The 20,246-nt window shown below is 38.2% G+C and overlaps 3 protein-coding genes across 3 annotated transcripts in view; all 3 read right to left on the bottom strand.

Moving 5' to 3' along the window:
* LOC308693426 (uncharacterized protein) lies at positions 1 to 6,879 on the bottom strand. The gene is made up of 3 exons (XM_081370318.1): positions 6,762 to 6,879; positions 1,600 to 1,848; positions 1 to 1,294 (listed from the first exon to the last, which is right to left on the bottom strand). The coding sequence occupies exons 2-3, from the start codon at positions 1,682 to 1,684 to the stop codon at positions 453 to 455; spliced, it is 927 nt and encodes a 308-aa protein (XP_081226444.1). The 5' UTR covers positions 1,685 to 1,848; positions 6,762 to 6,879; the 3' UTR covers positions 1 to 452.
* Positions 6,880 to 7,944: 1,065 nt separating this feature from the next.
* LOC308694149 (uncharacterized protein) lies at positions 7,945 to 10,910 on the bottom strand. Its single transcript, XM_081371502.1, has 2 exons — positions 10,758 to 10,910; positions 7,945 to 9,586 (listed from the first exon to the last, which is right to left on the bottom strand). Exons 1-2 carry the CDS (start codon positions 10,840 to 10,842, stop codon positions 8,661 to 8,663), a joined length of 1,011 nt encoding a protein of 336 aa, XP_081227628.1. The 5' UTR covers positions 10,843 to 10,910; the 3' UTR covers positions 7,945 to 8,660.
* A 40-nt stretch (positions 10,911 to 10,950) lies between these two features.
* LOC308693246 (uncharacterized protein) overlaps positions 10,951 to 20,246 on the bottom strand; it is a gene marked incomplete at its 3' end in the record, with an annotated part of 76,961 nt that continues 67,665 nt past the window's right edge. Inside the window, exons 5-6 of the mRNA XM_081370040.1 lie at positions 15,707 to 15,855; positions 10,951 to 11,006 (exon numbers count right to left, since the gene is read on the bottom strand). Coding sequence (XP_081226166.1) covers positions 10,951 to 11,006; positions 15,707 to 15,855 — 205 coding nt within the window. The remainder of the gene's footprint in view (positions 11,007 to 15,706; positions 15,856 to 20,246) is intronic.

Here is a 20,246-nt window from a genome sequence, read left to right as displayed (position 1 = left end):
AAGAGCAAATTGTTTTTTAATGTTTCAATTTCGTGATTAAAATTACAGAATTTGGAAGCGGATAATTTCTTCACAAACAGCTCATTATGACTCAATGTTAGAATGCTGCACCTACACTCGATAGTTTCACACAGCGCAAGATCAGCGCAATGCAGACCACTGCATTGACAGCGTGAAACATATGATCTGTCTACGGCCAGGGCTCAGCGGAAGACAGAAAATGCCGGTCCAGCACTGATTGAGGAATTAAATTCGAAAATAAAAGACAGTTTGACATCTTTTTTCTCGCATCTATCCACTAACGTTAGTGCACTGCACCCAAGCAAGCACACTTTGCAGTTCCTCCAGAAATGCATTTTTCTAGTTTTAACAAAAAAAATGAAAATAGACAGTCTCAATATTTTATCTTGCGGAATTTACCTGAATGTATTTGATATAGAACTGAATGTTGATCACTTGCAACAGGTTTTTATATGACCATGAAGGCTTGATAAACTTCTAAAACTCTTCTCACACTGAGTGCAGTCGTACGGCTTCTCTCCAGTATGAACTCGCTCGTGTGATTTCAGAGGTCCAGACTGAGTGAAACTCTTGTCACAATATGAGCACTTGTAAGGTCTTTCTCCAGTATGAATTCTTTGGTGCTCTTTCAGATCACCTGATGTAGTAAAGCTCTTCCCACAGTCAAAGCACACATGATCTCTCACTTCATTATGTGTTTTCTGGTGCCGTTTAAAATTGTTCAGCCATGAATAACTCTTTCCACAGAGAGAACACACATAAGGCCTCTCATCTGAATGAACTTTAAGGTGTTCTTTTAGACGTGATGATGAAATAAAATCTTTACCACACTGATCACAGTTAAATGGCTTTTCTCCAGAGTGAATACGCAAATGATTTCTGAGATCAGATAAATATGTGGAACTCTTTCCACACTGAGAGCATGTATACGGTTTCTCTCCAGTGTGAATTCTCATGTGTTTGTTAAGGCTTCCTTTTTGACTAAAACTCTTTCCACACAGAGAGCATGTGTACGGTTTCTCTCCAGTGTGAATTCTCATGTGTTTGATAAGGTATCCTTTTTGACGGAAACTCTTTCCACACTGAGAGCATGGATACGGTTTCTCTCCAGTGTGAATTCTCATGTGTTTGTTAAGGTTTCCTTTTTGACTGAAACTCCTTCCACACTGAGAGCAGGAGTGCAGCTTTTTGGCTTTAGTTCCTTGAGTTTTGAAGTCACAGTGTTTCTTTACTTCATTCAGTTCTTCTCTTAGCTCTGTTATTTCCATCTGATCTAGAATGAACATATCAAGTAGACATAATCAGTTTAAGGAGGACTATTTCAAAGAAAATTCAAGTGAACAAGCAGAAAACAAGAAAATAGGTTTCTGTCTGTGTGAGTATAAATTATCAGATCTATGATGTTGAAGGTTTGTTATATCATTCTTATTAATTTGAATAATAAAATGTGTTTGACACACTGCTATATACAAGATTAGGATAATTTAGATGAATTTCATCATTTATCATCAATATACTACTTAATATTTCACAGCCACCAAAGCAGTCAACAATGAAGAATCAAGAATGGACACCAACCTATTTGTTCCTCAGTATCTTCATGTTTTATTCTGGATGGTTCTGGATCACTCATGTCTTCAATCTCCTCTTTAATAAACTCCATCTTTAACAGTCACACAGATTTCAGCTGCTACTCCTGGAGTTTGTCCTTCTCTTGTAGGATGATGGGAATATTCCCAGTATTTATTGGTGAATTGTCGAGGGAGGGGCTTCACTGCAGGTGTGAACTGTGGTCACTGTGTGATACTGACGCCCACAGGACCAGATCTGGAATTGGAAAGTTATTGAATTTATAATGAACAAATTTAATTACTTGATAGTTTAGTGAATATTTGCTGTTATAAATTGTGTTTTGACAAAGGCTGTATATTATCATCATATAAAACAGATCTACAGGGTCATCCGTGTCAAAACAACCACATTTTAGAAACATCCCCGGCTAAAATTTGTTATATTGTTAATATTTTTTTTTTCGGAAGAAAGCCAGACATAAATGTGATGGGTTTATATTTACTGAGTTATCCAGTATTTTGTAGAGGGGAGTAAAAATGACTTTAGAAAGATGGCTAATCATTATTTTGTGTTTACACCAAGCATGCCACACAACAAGCCCCGAAAAGTGAAGCCAAAACGTCTCGATCGCCCCCCGGTGACTGGTCCTGGTATAGGTCATAAGTAGGGATGTCCCGATCCGATCACACCCAGACTCGATCGGAATCGGACGTTACCTCCCGATCAGGACTCGGATATATATGTATATATTTTCTCATTCTTTTTTAACACATCTATAGTTATGCGGTGGCACAGAGTTACGCCGGTTTCACACTGCACGCGTTAGCAGAGCGTAAGCAGCGCAGGAGCAGTGCGTATGGTGAGCAGGAGCAGGACACGTGCGTTTTTGCTTTCACACTGGCAGCGTTTGTCACGCGCGGCTGAACCGCGGGTTGTGTACAGACAGAGTACTCTATAATGGATAAGTTGGCATTGCTTTATTTCGTTTTCAAATACATTTAAGAGAAAAGACTTGTCAATAAGCTTATTTTATTAATAATTTCATTTATATAACTTTTGGTTCATCTTTGTTTTTATTGTTCTGGCAACAAGTTTGTTTTTGGACATTTGTTTTCTTTTTGCTGTTGGTCATTTGATCGACTGTTTAAAACACAATAGATATCATCAATACACTTTTTGGACAAAACTGCGGTGTATTTTGGCCATGATCAATGCATTGTCACTTTAATTCAGCGTAAGCGGCGCAGCAAAAATAGACTCGGCGCCGAAACGATTGCGGCACTGCTGCTCCTGCTACGCGCTGCCTCTGCATGCACTAAGTCCAAAAGTGAAGAATTTATGTTATTTATTACTTGATTGTTCAAGCTACCTCACAGAAGTGCTCTGTTTGTTAACAGAGTTGTTGAATGTTAAAATAAGGTGAATTAAATAAAAAATAAGGAACATCCTGGATCTGTTTTTCGCTCTTCTTTATTCTTTTTGTATGTATTATAGAAGTATCGGATCGGGACTCGGTATCGGTAGATACTCAAAATCAAATAACTCGGACTCGGGGGCAAAAAAAACCTGATCGGGACACCCCTAGTCATAAGCCCCGCCTCCCCGTGTTATTCAACAGGATGTGAGACCAACTAAACAATTAAATTACACTTCAAATATCTTTTTTCCAAATGTGGTTTCTTTCATTTGCTGTCATTTTTATCACGCTGATGTAAGTTCATAGCCTGGCTAACGTCAGACCTCTTTCTCATTGAGACATGTTCATTTTGACCACATTTTCTTGTATTTGAGGCGTGGTTTACGAATGCCCAGAGCCGTTTATTGGGCGATACGAATGTCTATCAAATGCGCCTGTATGTAGCTCATAGCCCATCGTTTCAATTATACCAGATGACGTATGTAGAGCGACAGAAATTCGATGAGGAAGCCGACGAAAAAAACTTGCGTTCTAAACTACTTGCTGCCATGTTGGATCCATAGATATAAACAAACTGCTTGGGTGTGTCGCAAAGACGTCGTCATCGTCTTGCTACTCCCTCCCCGTTCTGTGATTGGTCCCCTCGCTTGGGTGAAAATCTGGTCCATGGTGTCCAGGCTGCCTAGCAGCGTGAATAAAATCGCGCTGCGAAAGGCAGCATGGGGAAACCCAGGCTAGTAAGTTGGTTTTTAGTTAGTTACGTGATGCTATAAAAACGGTGGTGTAGCGTCATGATTGACAGCTGTGATTGACAGGTTCTCTGAGCGAAGTAGTCACTGAAGCACCAACTGACATTTTTTCAGGATCTTCGGAGGACTGAGGAGATTGTATTTACTTTATTTTAACAAGCCTCTCGTCATACTGCTATCAATTTTTTAAAAAGTGCACTCAGGGACAGTGCATTCTGCGAGGGTGAGGGCCAGGGGCGTTTCTAGGTTTTAAAAACATCAGGGGCTGAGCCTGAAACATCAGGGGCTGGGGGTGGGTAATAAGATAATATGATTCGATACAGAGAATAATGTATACTTTAGGCCTATATATGGTCCTGGCACTGTTGCCACACCAGCCCATATTACCACACAGACACACACATTAAAATGTGAGGTAGTTAGGGGGGTTCGGGGGCATGCTCCCCTGCGAAAATTTGGATTTCTCGGACCTACATATGTGCATTTTAAGGTGTTTGAAGGCCAACATTTTTTTTATAACAATAGCTTTAAAAGCATGTCAGTGGGCAGTATACATAAATTATTTGTCAAGCAGATAACAGATTCTTAAACATGAGAATGAGGATAAATGTTGAAATGAATGATCCACACTAGAAAATGGAAATGCAAAATGTTTCTGCTTATAGTTGACAATACACAATCACATATTCCAAACAGGAATGGCCTTAAATGAGAAATCTTTCAAGGATTATTTTGCATAGATGTAAACTTTTTAGCAATAAAGTTTGGTTTCAGCAACTTGTTTCTTTCTTGAGTTAATCAATGTTTTTGGCACTATTAAATCAGTTAAATTAAATTTCAATTGTTCACTCATAAAGACAGTCACTTGTCACCACCTACTGGCTTAATGATGCAAGTTGCGCAAACACAGACAAGCGGAGTGATACAAACTGTGAAAAGGCTGATGCTGGTGAAATATTCGAACACGAGGACCTTATATATATAGGCTACATATCAGATTTAAATAGGAATACATTGTAATAATGTTAATCAAGCATACTAAATCACACGACTGCGCAGCAATATACTCATTATACAAATGAAATAATACAGATCTAGACAAATTGGGCTGCTTATAGTTAAAAGAATGTCATGAACGATCATTTAGGCTAGATGTAGGCCTATTTTTCACATTTTTGGTCACAAAATATTTAGTCAGTTTTGATGACTTTGCAATATTGATAAAATATTAGAATATTAATGAAAAATGAGTAGGCTAGGGCTACGCCAAAATGTGTAACATTTATGTAGCCTACAAAGGAATACAAAAGCCCCGACATAGAGTTTTGACGCAGCTTTAATCTCCCTTTTGGTTATTTCAATACTTAATTGACGACAGAACACGACGTTACATGCTAGTAGTTTATTTTGCGTGATACAGGGCGCGCCGCATTTGCGCGTGATTGAAGAGTGCGCGCCGCGAGCAAACGGCTGACACGACAGAAAGGTAGTTTTTCTGAGTTTTACTGACATGTAGCCTGACAACATCTGGTCTGACAGAAGACTGTGCGGCGGTGCTGACTGCGTCAAATTTTTTTTTTTTTTTTTATTGCTGTGAGATTGTTTGCTGTTGCGCGCAAATCCTGGAGATGAACTTGGATAGCTAAATCGCTCACGTGGTGCGTCTCTGTGTGAGAGTAACCATAGTAACTTTGATCTGCTTGAACACATTTTAATCGTCTTTAATACATGATTGATTCCGAAGGATAGATTAAAAGACCCGGTCGATTCTTTTAAAGGCTAAATACAAAATTATTAAAAAATAATAATAATTATCAATAAATTCAATTTTTTTTAGATCCGGGGCTGGAGCCCCGGATGCCCATGTCTAACGACGCGCCTGGTGAGGGCAGAGCGTTGATTTCGCGGCTTTAATTCCTGCTCGCTACTGCGCAGGTCTGGTCCTGAGATCGCTACTGCGCAGACTCAAGTTCCAAGATGTCAGCGCCATATCGGGACACTGGCGGCTTCAGTTCTTACCAATGGAAAAGAGCAAAGGGACGTCGTCCATCTTTTTTTACAGTCTATGGTTTACACAGAGATTGGTAGGTCCCAATGTTCAAATTGTTGAATTTTCCCATTTTCAATGGTTGAAAACCAAATATGGGTATAACTTCTCAAACAGTGGATACTTATTTTGTTTAAAGAAGAATGTATGAACATGAAGAATAACTAGAAATGTATATTTCCCTCTATCAAAACAATTGCATACAACATCCAACTCTGATTGCCAAAAATACACTGAAATTAATATTTCCAGTATTTATTGGTGAATTATTGTGGGAGAAAAATTCGTAAAAAAAAGAAACAACTGCATTTACACTGAATTTCTTTCATTGTATTTAAATAGTGAACATTTGTTTGAATAACGTTTAGAAATTTAGGATTTTTAATGTGGTTTGATATTAGCTATATTTAAAACAAGGCTTGTTTACTACTTTCCCAAAGTCTGAGGGAAATAACGGAGTCATTATGTTTAAATGAGCTGCTGAAAAACCTATTTAGCCCTATTTGCACAGGACAATCATTTGTAATTGCGGAGGTTGTGTGTGATCTTAATCCCGCGCGAATCGGCCATGTCTTTAATTTGAGTAAAAAGAGTAAACAGTAAAAATTCCCGCGCAAATGACCTACCATATTTCGCCGAACACCGTAATTTCTGAATCACACAAGGTCCCCAGATAATACTAATCCAGTGTGAATATGGCTTTTGTCTCTAAAAGTTCCCTGTTTTCACCTCATTGAGTTTCACATCTTCACTACGACACTTGTACAACGCTTCTGTTCTTTCTATGATTCACTACAGAGCCCGAAAGTCTAAAACTCTCTCCACATTAGTGCGTCTTCTCTCTGTATGAACTCGCTCGTGTGATTGCAGTGCAGACAACCCTTATTCACGATATGAGGGCTTTTACTCTGGAGCTGGTTAATGTTAAACTCTGTAATCTGGTAAAATCTCTCACCTGCAGGCTGGAAATATACGGCATCCGGAGAAAATATTCCGCATCGGTTACAGTGACATATTCAGCCTCAACTGGTGAAAGTTTTAGCTCATCTCTCTCTCGCTTCTCTCTTCTGCGCAGGCGCAGTGCGCGATGTCATCATGTTTCTTAAAGGAGCCGCATGTTATACCATTGTATTCAAAGGGTTAGTTCATCAAGGAAAGTAAGGCTTCTTCTTCTTCTTTAGGGTTTTACGGCAGGTTGCATACAATTTGATGCATTACTGCCCCCTATTCTACTAAATTCTCTTTACACTATATTCTCTTCTTTTAAAAAACCTTCTAAATATTCCCTGCCTTTCTGTTTCTCTGCACCTTCTAAAATACATTTAACATTTGGAAATCGATTTGCCTGCTTTTAAAAATAAGGTTAACTAATTAGAAATAACACTCTGAACACATTTCTATGGCTGCTACTAGTCAATCATCAACAAAATCTATCTTTATGTTGACAAACTTTATCAAAAATTTTAAAGGAACACTCCAACCATTTGCATTAAGCTTTGCATTGTTAGAAACCCAATCATAGTATTGAATGGTCGTGCAACACTCACTCATTTTCCCCCGAGACGGGAGAAATCCTCTTACCTCTTACACTTCCTCCCACAATGACGCAAAAATCGTCATTTTGCGTCATTGTCGGAGGAAGTGTAAGAGGGGTGGATTTCTGTTGAGACTACAAGCACTAGTTCCCACCCTTTTAAACCCACCCATAGGGTGTCGGACCTAATGCGCTAACAGACCTATCACAGATCAGTGCCAGTGCGTTTGATTTCCAATGACTCCCAATGGGAGTGGCCTCGTAGGTCAGCGAAGCAAGTGCATTCTGGGAGTTGTTGTCTTTCATCCACATGAAATACATTTTCTGGCTTTTCTTAGTCTAGAAAGCTCCAAATTCAAAAATAATTTCACATTTCTTCTACATAAATGACCTATTTTAAAAACACATTAATCTTTCCAGAGGTGGAGATTCCCTTTAAGTTACCCATTAATAACTTGGTTACGGAGCAGTTGCGTATTGTTACAATGTCACATTCAAGCTGATATTCGGGAAAACAGCACTCTAGATTTTATGTTGATTGGTTGTATGATGCTTGAGTTGTTCCTCTTATAAATATAAAAACACAGGAAAATGTAATATTTTTACCCCAATCTCTTGTATTTGGGGGGCATTTGTTATTTTTAATGGAATTTCTGTCCCAGTGTAACAGGTAACAAACAGTATAGTGAGATATGACATAAAAAAAATATGACATAAAAAACATACATATTTATCAATATTCTTCCAAATGTTCACTCTTTTGACTCCACAAAACTAGAGTTGTTTTGTGGAGTCCCGTGACCACAAACAAACAAATGTGATTGAATTTGATATGGTCTGTACAGTGGAAATGCGGTTAATGATTTCTGACTGACATAAATGAACAAATTAAACGAGTGCAAACAGGTAAAAGTGAAGCCCCTACCGGACAGAGTCAGTCTAGACCAATGGAGAGTGCGGCTCAAAACACACATGATTTCTCTCATGGTCTGTATTTTCTGGAGCTGTTTAGAGTCCAGCAGTGAAAAAATCTTTCCACCAACACATATTGGACTTGATTCAGTTTAAACAATCTCAGTTAAATGCTTTTTTATATTAAAAAATATATATTTTCTGTTTTTTTCTCATAACTGCATATACTATCAGAATAAGTATGACATGAATTTGAAATAGACAGATTTTGCACAAAAAAAAATTATATTTACACTTTTGAAGCTTCGCCTAATCTTTCATTCATTTAAAAAAAAAAAAAATTAGATAATCTCAATATTTTATATTGCAGAATTTAACTGAATGTATTTGATATATAACTGAATTCGATCATTTGCAACAGTTTTTCATGTGAGTGTGAAGGCTTGATAAACGTCTAAAACTCTTCTCACACTGAGTACAGTTGTACGGCTTCTCTCCAGTATGAATTCTTTGGTGCCGTTTCAGATTACCAGCTCTAGTAAAGCTTTTCCCACAGTAACAACACACATGATCTGTCACTTCATTGTGTGTTTTCTGGTGCAGTTTAAAACTGTCCAGCAGTGTAAAACTCTTTCCACAGAGAGAACACAAGTGAGGCTTAACACCTGTATGAAAAGTAAGGTGTTTTTTTAGATATGATGTTGAAGTAAAATCTTTTCCACATTGAGTGCAGTGATACGGCTTCTCTCCAGTATGAACTCGCTCGTGTGATTTCAGGTGTGCAGACTGAGTGAAACTCTTGTCACAATATGAGCACTTGTAATGTTTTTCTCCAGTATGAATTATTTGGTGCCGTATAAGATCACCAGCTCTAGTAAAGCTCTTCCCACAGTCACAACACACATGATCTCTCACTTCATTATGTGTTTTCTGGTGCAGTTTAAAATGATCCAGCCGTGAAAAACTCTTTCCACAGAGAGAACACACATAAGGCCTCTCATCTGAATGAACTTTCAGGTGTTTTTTTAGTTGTGATGGTGAAATGAACTCTTTACCACACTGATCACAGTTAAATGGCTTTTCTCCAGAGTGAACACGCAGATGATACTTGAGTATGGATGAATATGTGAAACTCTTTCCACACTGAGTGCATGGATACGGTTTCTCTCCAGTGTGAATTCTCAGGTGTGTCTTAAGGCTTCCTTTATGACTGAAACTCTTTCCACACTGTGAGCAGGAGTGCAGCTTTTTGGCTTTTGTTCCTTGAGTTTTGAAGTCACAGTGTTTCTTTACTTCATTCAGTTCTTCTCTTAGCTCTGTTATTTCCATCTTATCTAGAATGAACATATCAAGTAGATATAATCAGTTTAAGGAGAATAATTTCAAGGAAAATTCAAGTAAACAAGCAGAAAACAAGAGAATAGGTTTCTGTCTGTATGAGTATAAAGTATCAGATCTTTGATGTTGAAGGTTTGTTATATTATTCTCATTAATTTAAAGGTCCCCTATTATGCCCCTTTTCACAAGATGTAAAATAAGTCGCTGATGTCCCCAGAGTGTGTATGTGAAGTTTCAGCTCAAAATACCCAACAGATATTTTTTTTCAGCATGTTTAAATTGACATTTTTTGGGGCTCAGAAAAACGCGCTGTTTTAGTGTGTGCCCTTTAAATGCAAATAAGCTGCTGCTGGACGTATATATATGGACGGTTATAACGTATTTGTCATCTGCTTGTATGTATCCATTATTAATAGCCTACAAGTCTGCTCTGTTTCGGACCAGGTCAGAATGATGATCAAACATATACTGATGAGTTTAATAAAGTTTATTGTACATAACACAAAAGATGAAGCGTCAGTTTTACTTCAGAAAATCACCGTAAGAGCTGAGTAAACACAGTAAGTTATAAGAAGTGCGCAAGTAATGTTACATAAACGAATTTCGGTAGAGTTGAGGGAGCATTTTCTTTAAAAACAAAATAATTCCACCTCGTCTTCAGCGGCTTCCTCAGATTTCGGGAGTAAATAGAGAGAGCTATGTGGAGTAATACATCCAGCCACACAACACCTACAACGCTTGGGAGACATTCTCGTCAGTGCAGCAGCTGTGGACTCGATCCGGGCGGGTCTATGTTGAAACGGCAGTGTCTGTCAACACTCGTGGGCGGGGCCTGTGCTTAGTGACCTCACTAAAACAGCATTCTGAAAACAGGTCGTTGGGAGACACTGCTAATGATTTATAGGGATTAATAAAAAAGGAGTGAGTGGATTTTTATCACTATTGGGTGGATGTGTACACACACTGCCAACACACATTTATGTCCAAACAGCATGCAAAAGTGAATTTTGCGTAATAGGGGACCTTTAAATAATTAAAATGTGTTTGACACACTGCTATATACAAGATTAGGATAATTTTGATGAATTTCTAAATCTTTATCTACCAATAAACTATTTCACAGCCACCAAAGCAGTCAACAATGAATAATCAAGAATCGACACCAACCTATTTGTTCCTCAGTATCTTCATGTTTTATTCTGGATGGTTCTGGATCACTCATGTCTTCAATCTCCTCTTTAATAAACTCCATCTTTAACAGTCACACAGATTTCAGCTGCTACTCCTGGAGTTTGTCCCTCTCTTGTAGGATGATGGGAATATTCTCAGTATTTATTGGTGAATTGTTGTGTGAGGGGCTTCACTGCAGGTGTGAACTGTGATCACTGTGTGATACTGACGCCCACAGGACCAGATCTGGAATTGGAAAGATACTGGATTTATACTGAACTAAATTAATTACTTAATAGTTTAGTGAATATATTTGCTGTTATAAATCATGTTTTGACAAGGCTGTATATTATCATCATATAAAACAGATCTACAGGGTCATCCGTGTCAAAACAACCACATTTTAGAAACTTCCCCGGCTAAAATTTGTTATATTGTTAAAAAAAAAATTCTGAAGAAAGCCAAACATAAATGTGATGGGTTTATATTTACTGAGTTATGCACTATTTTGTAGAGGGGGGTAAAAATGACTTTAGAAAGATGGCAAATCATCATTTTGTGTTAACATTGCTAGGTCCCAATGTTCAAATTGTTGAATTTTCCCATTATCAATGTATGAAAACCAAATTGGGGTATAACTTCTCAAACAGTGGATACTTATTTTGTTTAAAGAATGTATGAAGAAGAATAACTAGAAATGCATCTTGTTTCCCTCGATCAAAACAATTGCATACAACATCCAACTCTGATTGCCAAAAATACAGTGCTATGCATAAGTTTAGACACACATGCTAAAGTTGACTAAAAAGAGGAATAAAAAATCATCTTTTGGAAACTGAACTTAATGCCTTAATTTAAAAAAATTAGGAAAAATCCAACCTTTAAGGACACCAATTTTCTTTGTGAATGAATAATGTATCGTAAATAAATAAATGTTCTTCCTTAAAATACAGGGTGCAGAAGTTTGGACACACCTATGTTAAATTCCCATAGAGGCAGGCAGATTTTTATTTTTAAGTATTTTTTTTTTTTTTTTTTTTTTTTTTTTAAGGATACTATGCATCCTGATAAAGTTCCCTTGGCCTTTGGAATTAAAATAGCCCCACATCATCACATAGCGTTCACCATACCTAGAGATTGGCATGGTTTTATTTCAGTTAGCCTAATAGCTGGTTTGATTTGCATTGAGAGATGATCTTATGGAAAGTACCCCATGCCAATCTCTAGGTATGGTGAAGGCTATGTGATGATGTGGGGCTATTTTAATTCCAAAGGCCAAGGGAACTTTATCAGGATGCATAGTATCCTGGATCCATGAAGTAACTGGCCTTTAAAAATAAAAATCTGCCTGCCTCTATGGGAATTTAACATAGGGGTGTCCAAACATATCTCAAGGTCTTTTTGTCTTTTGTACAAGTGCAGATTGGTCAAGTGTTCAATAAATGTTTTTGTTGAGAAATCTTGTCTATCTTAAGTAATTATTTGTGTTACATTTTATCTTTCAAATAGAGGTTAAAAACAAGCACATAATCGGCCAAATATCGGCCAAAATAAATCGCCAGCATTAATCGGCCATCGGCCGACCCGGATTTCAAAAGATCGGCATCGGCCTCGGCCTGAAAAAACCCATATCGGTCGACCTCTACTCTGGGCAACATCTCAACTTTGCGTTACTCATGTCTATTGTCTCGAAGGCCCTCCGTTTGGGCCACACACGCTTTGCAGTGATTTGTTCATTTTGGTTCCCTGCTTTTAGCGCAACTTACTGTATAAAATACTGTATAACTGTATATTAAAAATGTTTAAACTCATCAATGTGAGTGTTCATTAAATAGATCAGTCAAGACAAGATGCTGTTTCTGTGTATTATTTTTTTTGTCTTATTTACACTTAGTAAATAAGAAAATGACATGAATATATCTCACTGCTGTGTAAAAAATATTTTAAGCCTTGCTAACAGTTGCAAGGAGTGCTGATATGTTTCGAAATGGTGCTATGTTTTAGCCAACAAGACTGAAATTAAGGTCATATAAAGTTAGATTTGGTGACGTACACACCCAACTCAGAAACTGAAAAAACTTTTGATTTACTTGCATGGTGTCAAAACTATGGAAGCTTGTTTCCGCCACAAAATAAAAAAAAAAAAAGATAATTGCGACTTTTTATCTCACAATTGCGAGTTTACATCTCGCAATTCTGACTTTATTTCTCAGAATTGCGAGATATAAAGTCAGAATTGCGTGAAATAAAGTCAGAATTCTGAGATATAAAGTCAGAATTGCGTGATATAAAGTCAGAATTCTGAGATATAAAGTCAGAATTGCGAGATATAAAGTCGCAATTGCGTCTTATAAAGTCAGAATTCTATATTCTATGCGACTATATCACGCAATTCTGACTTTATATCTCAGAATTCTGACTTTATATCACGCAATTCTGACTTTATAACACATAATTGCGAGTTTATATCTCGCAATTTTGACATATTTTCTCAGAATTGTGAGATATAAAGTCCAATTCTAAGGGGGGGAAAAAAGACGGACTTTTTTTTTTTTTTACCTCAGAATAGTTTATATCTCACAATTCTGACTTTATAACACGCAATTGCGACTTTATATCATGCAATTCTGACTTTATATCTCCCAATTGCGTGATATAAAGTCAGAATTCTGAGATATAAAGTCAGAATTCTGAGATATAAAGTCAGAATTGCGTGATATAAAGTCGCAATTGCGAGAAAAAAAGTCAGAATTATGACTTTATAACACGCAATTCTGACTTTATATCTCAGGGTGTACTCACACTAGCCAGTTTGAACCGTGCCCGAGTGCGTTTGACCACCAAAGCGCGGTTCGTTTGACTAGTGTGAGTGCTCCGAACCGTGCCCGGGCGCGGCTCGATTAGCCGGCCCTGGCCCGCTTGGAAGAGGTGGGCCAGAGCACGGTTCAGTTGGACTCGGGCGCGGTTCGCATGCAGTGTGAGCGCTAACCGTGCTGGAGCACTGAACAGGACGCGTGACGCAAACCTCCTCATACGAGCAGCACGATTACGTGAAAATTTTCGTGCCACAAAGGCGATAGATATGTTTAACAACAGGCTGTGAGAGGGCTGTGGACCAAACGACTCAAAATTATCCACAAAGTAAACAGAGCGATGGACTCAGAGCGATGCGCCGCTCTTCCTGTTTATCCCGAAACCGTCACACCCATAGACAGTAGGTCACACCATAATGACGTAAGCGTGCTCCGGCACGAATGCTGAAACCCTATGTGAGTGCAGGCCAGTGGGGGAGTGGGGAGGGGGGACAATCGTACTCGGGCCCGGTTCATGGCAACCGTACCTAGTGTGAGTACACCCTCAGAATTCTGACTTTATAACACGCAATTGCGACTTTATATCATGCAATTCTGACTTTATATCTCCCAATTGCGTGATATAAAGTCAGAATTCTGAGATATAAAGTCAGAATGCTGAGATATAAAGTCAGAATTGCGTGATATAAAGTCGCAATTGCGAGAAAAAAAGTCAGAATTCTGACTTTATAACACGCAATTCTGACTTTATATCTCAGAATTCTGACTTTATAACACGCAATTGCGACTTTAAAACACGCAATTCTGACTTTATATCTCGCAATTCTGAGAAATAAAGTCAGAATTGCGAGATGTAAACTCGCAATTGTGAGATAAAAAGTCGCAATTATCTTTTAAAATGTTTTATTCAGTGGCGGAAACAAGCTTCCATACAAAACACTCTTTGTCCAGTATCTTCACAAAATCTTATCAAAACGTTCCACAAATCCGCGGGAGACGTCTTCTGGCAGCGAGAGAAAAAGAGCGGAAACACAACCTGCTTGACCCTGACTAACTATGTAAAAGGGATAACTGACACACAAAGGAAAGTGGTCTCTGGACAAATGGTCTCCTACCCCCAAAAGGTGTAACTTCTGAATGCAAATTTCCATTGTTAGAAGATGTTTCCATATGAAAGAGGTTCTGTCAATATAATGGAATGCAACAAGAAGATCGGGGCCTTTTTGTAACTCAAGATGGCCCATGATGCTAAGATTGACTCTTACTTAAGAGTAAACTCTTAGCATCATGTATTTTAATGTTGGGTCGGTACCTTTCAGTATTTCAGTTTAGCCCGTGAGGCTGAGAGTAAGACTCTCAGCTTCATGTATAATGTTGGGTTCGCATTTCTTCTTTTTATTCCAGAGCATTTGATGTTTTGTATCGATTATCTTTGAATTGATTATGAAATTGGCATGATACATTTACCTGACATAATAAATTGTTACATTTGATTATTCTAACTGACTTTGACATTATTTTCATTAAAGAGTTAAAAGGAATAGTCAAACATTCGCTCACATTTAATAATGCACAAATATCATTAAAACCTTTTTATTTATGAAGTCAGATGAAATAACGAGAAAATACATATTCAAATGTATTGCATTTAATCAAAAAATACTTTGCCTCGAGAAAAGACAGTAACACGTAGAGACCTTCCGCGCTGGTCGGATGCCGGTTTTGGGCCGACAAAAATGAATGTGGCAAGACAAGAATGGTTGCGGTTTCGATATTTGACATAAGAATAAGCACAAAAGCGAAACTCTGTGTCTATGTCTTTTCTCCAGTATAAAATATTTGGTGGTGTTTCAGTTGTCATCTCTATTAAAGCTCTGCCCACAGTCACAACACACGTGATCTTTCACTTCATCATGTATTTTCTGGTGCTTTTAAAACCTTTCAGCCATAAAAAACTCTTCCACAAAGTGAACACACAAAAGGCCTCTTATTTTGAATGAACTTTCAAGTGTTGTTTTAAACATGATGTTGAAATAAAATCTTTACCACACTGATCACAGTTAAATGGCTTTTCTCCAGAGAGACGGAGCAGATGATATTTGCGATTAGCTAAATATGTGAAACTCTTCTCACACTGAGTGCAGTCGTACGGCTTCTCTCCAGTATGAACTCGCTCATGTACTTTCAGGTTTCCAGACTGAGTGAAACTCTTGTCACAATATGAACACTTGTAAGGTTTTTCTCCAGTATGAATTCTTTGGTGCCGTTTCAGATTGCCAGCTCTAGTGAAGCTCTTCCCACAGTCACAACACACATAATCTCTCACTTCATCATGTGTTTTCTGGTGCTGTTTAAAATCGTCCAGCCGTGAAAAACTCTTTCCACAGAGAGAACACACATAAGGCTTCTCATCTGAATGAACTTTCAGGTGTCGTTTTAGATGTGATGACGAAATAAACTCTTTACCACACTGATCACAGTTAAATGGTTTCTCTCCAGTGTGAATTCTTATGTGTACATTAAGGTTGTCTTGTTGACTGAAACTCTTTCCACACTGAGGGCATGTATACGGTTTCTCTCCAGTGTGAATTCTTACGTGTGTTTTAAGGTTTCCTTTTCGTCTGAAACTCTTTCCACACTGAGGACAGGTGTGCAGCTTATTAGTTTTGATGCTCTGCTGTTCCTCCTCTGCCTCACTCAGTTCATGATTTTGCTTATTCACTTCCATCCAGTCTAAAATAAAAATATTTTGTGGTTAAATTAAGTTAAAGTGAAGTCTGATTTAACAGAAGAGAGCAACAGAGTATCAACTATCAGATCTTTGATGTACCAAACTTTAGATAAAGCTGCAGTCTGTAGCTTTGTTGGGTTAAAAATTATCCAAAATAAATTTGAGGAAGTTCATAACCAGCCAGTGTTCAAAACTCTCTGCTTGCCTTAGCTCGATTCAAAACGTTAAGCTTGTAATAATGTTTTTATTCCAGTAGTACTGGAGGATTTCCGCGGGAAATTCGAGAATGTGTTTGCGTCATTACATCACATCTGTACTCATAAAGAAGAGTCTCGGCTAGTTGGCTATAAGTGTGAGGATGTTGGAGGTGGAGATTTATAGCCTTTTCTCACAGCACTTGATATAATTAAACTTAACAATTTGATGGCGGATCCAGAGAGGTTCAAACGACAATCACCAGTGACAACAGGAGATTCATCCGAACAAACGCGAAAGACTTCGGAGAAAAAAAGAGACTGCAACTGGCCCATGCGAAAACAAGGATAAATATCGGAAGGGTATTAAATGTCACCACCAGCACGGTGATTGACAACCGCACATTCTCCTCAAAACATTGGATTCATCCCCGCTGTGCCATGCCGAGGCACAAGGCACGTAAAGTTGATAATTCCGTGAATAAATGCAATTGCAGATTTCGAAAAGAGATGGCGACAAAGAGGAAAAACTACGGATTGCAGCTTTAATTAACTTTCTTGTTAATCCATTTAAAATGTAAATGACTCAAATAACCATATGTTTGTCCCTTCTGTAACGGATGAGGCTTTTAAAATTTGGGCTGTGAATGGAATACATTCACTAAATAATCTGTACATTGATAATAATTTTGCCTCATTTGAACAACTAGTAAAAAAATTTAATATAAAAAAAATCACATTTTTTTAGGTATTTGCAATTGAGAAACTATGTTATGGCTAATTCTGATTGTTTTCCTCAGTGTCCCGTTCAGTCTCTTGTGGATAAGATATTTGACTTTAAGACAGACAGAAAACGGGTCCTGAGCAAGATTTATACACTGCTCAGTTCATACCATGAGACCAATCTGGACATTCTGAAGCACAAGTGGGAATCTGACTTGGATGAAGACATATCGGATGCGGTCTGGCAAAAGGTAGTACAGAATATTCATTCGTCTTCAGTGTGTTTGAGACATGCTGTTATCCAGTTTAAAGTGGTACACCGTCTACATTGGTCCAAAGACAAATTGTCCAAGATCAGGTTGGACCTGGATCCTGCATGCGATCGGTGCAAACAAACCCCGGCCACACTTTTACACATGTTTTGGACTTGTTCGAAGCTTCATGGATACTGGCTATCTATTTTTGATACATTTTCCAAAATATGTGGAAAGACTGTGCACCCGTGCCCTTTGACTGCACTATTTGGGGTGATCAAGGTGGATGCTTCTTTGAGCGGGTGCCAGGTCAACATGATCGCTTTTTGTTTCTTGCTAGCTAGAAGACTTATTTTGTGTAGGTGGAAGGATCCTTGCCCTCCAACATATGGACACTGGATTAAGGAGGTCATGTGTCATATTCATTTGGAAAAGATTAGATATAGTGTAAAAGGGTCTGTTGAGAAGTTTTACAATATGTGGATGCCATTTTTGTATTTTTTTGAAAGTGTGCCAATTGACAATTTTGTATAAATATCTACACAAACCTGTGTTAAGAAGTATATGAGGTTGCATAGAGGTCTGACCACTGTTCTCATTTCTATTTATTTATTTATTTATTTGTTATTATTTTTATATCTATCTTTTACGGATCCAGTATGGGGTGGGGGGAGGGGGGCTTTTTGCTGTCGCTGTGTTAATCTAAATGTGAAACTAAAAATCAATAAAAAGACTTTGTTCAAAAGCCAAAAAAAAAAAAAAAAATGTAAATGACAAGAGCTATTCAAGCTTTTGACCATTTAGATGCATTTTCTGTATCATTATTTATCATCCAATCTTTTGAACTGAAGCTTTCTTACCTTAAAGGGACACTCCACCGTTTTTTCATATTAAACTATGTTATTCCCTTAACTAAGACGAGCTGATACACACCTCTCTCGTCTCAGTGCGTGCACTTAATCGCTCTGGCGCGCGGCGACACTTTGATAGCACTTAGCTTAACTTAACTTAACACGAGTAGTTACACGACCAAGTAGGGTGACAAAAAATAAAACGTGGCGCTTTTCTAAGTGGGTAAAAAGGATAACTATAATGTATGGCGGAATAGCACTAGCATAGTTGGGAGCACTTCGACGTGGCGCAGAAAAAAGTCACGTTGGTTCTAATGACAGAAGTGAGAGGGAGAGGATTTTTCAGGAGTGACTTTTTACTGCGCAGAATCAAAGTGCTCCCAACTTCAAGTGCTATTCCGCCATACATTATAGTTATCCTTTTTACCCACTTAGAAAAGCGCCACGTTTTATTTTGTGTCACCATACTTAGTCGTGTAACTACTCGTGTAACTATTTAATTAGGGAAAACGTGGAGGTGTTTGGTCGCTTCTAGCTTCATCTCTGTTTGGTTCCTAATGAATGAACTAGGCTAAGCTAAGTGCTATCAAAGTGTCGCCGCGCACCAGAGCGATTGAGTGCACGCACTGAGACGAGAGATGTATGCATCAACTCGTCTTAGTTAAGAGAATAACAGTTTAATATGAAAAAACAGTGGAGTATCCCTTTAATGTTTCTCAACAGTCAAGATAATGAAGAATCAAGAATGGACACCAACCTATTTGTTCCTCAGTATCTTCATGTTTTATTCTGGATGGTTCTGGATCACTCATGTCTTCAATCTCCTCTTTAATAAACTCCATCTTTAACAGTCACACAGATTTCAGCTGCTACTCCTGGAGTTTGTCCTTCTCTTGTAGGATGATGGGAATATTCCCAGTATTTATTGGTGAATTGTTGTGTGAGGGGCTTCACTGCAGCTGTGATACTGTGATCACTGTGTGATACTGACGCCCACAGGACCAGATCTGGAAAAATCTAAAACAAGTTACTGAATTTATACTGGATTACTTTAACAGCAAAATGCATATGGTGCCTTTAAATTAGTTCAAATATAGAGCATTTTTATGGTTATATATTATAGGGCCCTATTCTAACGATCCAAGTGCATGGTCTAAAGCGCAGGGCTTAAGTAGTAGTAAAATAGTTGCATGGTCTAAAAGTCCCTATTCTCTTAATGAGTAATGGTGTTTTGGGTGTAATGTGCAATAAACCTCCCATTCCCTTTAAAAGCCAGTTGCGCTCACGCCATGGCGGATTCGCTATTTACATGGCAGAATTTGCAAAAAGATTGAGAAAGACTGAAATGACTGATGGCTTGCATAAAAAAAAAAACACACACACAACTTTATTCCTAAAGTTAATGAATATAATTTGGATGATAAATTGTTCTCAGAACTGTGCACTGTTTGTTTATTGGCAGGTTATGGAGTCGCAGCATCTTTCGGATATTAGTGACACGCAGGATGGCGGTCTGAAGTTCGAAGTTCACCCGTAGAGTGCAACTTTTCATCTGATCTTTCTGTTTGTGACCCATCTTACACTATGTGTTTTCAAATCCCTACTATTACTAACATACGTAAATCAAATGTCACACGGCAGTCCAATCCTAGCAACCTGCGTACCTTTCCGGTGTCTTCTAGTACTGTATTCTCTTTTCCTATTGGTCTCTGGAATTGCCAGTCCGCTGTAAACAAAGCTGATTTCATTACATCTATTTCTAGTCATTCAGGTCTCTGGCCTACTGGCCCTGACTGAGACCTGGATCAGACCAGAGGACACTGCCACACCGGCTGTCCTCTCCACTAACTTAACTTTCTCACACACTGCTCGCCTGACTGGTAGGGGTGGAGGTACTGGTCTGCTCATCTCAAACGATTG

Source organism: Scardinius erythrophthalmus, assembly GCF_964197995.2.
Source record: "Scardinius erythrophthalmus genome assembly, chromosome: 7".
In the NCBI taxonomy this organism is placed as follows: Eukaryota; Metazoa; Chordata; class Actinopteri; order Cypriniformes; family Leuciscidae; genus Scardinius; species Scardinius erythrophthalmus.
Note: the sequence above shows the minus strand (reverse complement) of the source record. Positions and strands in the feature narration are given on the sequence as shown.

What these genes read in the sequence shown, in the direction of transcription:
- LOC308693426 (XM_081370318.1), bottom strand. Translation starts at nt 1,684, where the DNA reads ATGGAGTTTATTAAAGAGGAGATTGAAGACATGAGTGATCCAGAACCA. An exon ending in AGATACTGAGGAACAAATAG is followed by an intron (nt 1,295 to 1,599) that starts GTTGGTGTCCAT and finishes TGTTCATTCTAG; the next exon opens with ATCAGATGGAAATAACAGAG.
- LOC308694149 (XM_081371502.1), bottom strand. Translation starts at nt 10,842, where the DNA reads ATGGAGTTTATTAAAGAGGAGATTGAAGACATGAGTGATCCAGAACCA. An exon ending in AGATACTGAGGAACAAATAG is followed by an intron (nt 9,587 to 10,757) that starts GTTGGTGTCGAT and finishes TGTTCATTCTAG; the next exon opens with ATAAGATGGAAATAACAGAG.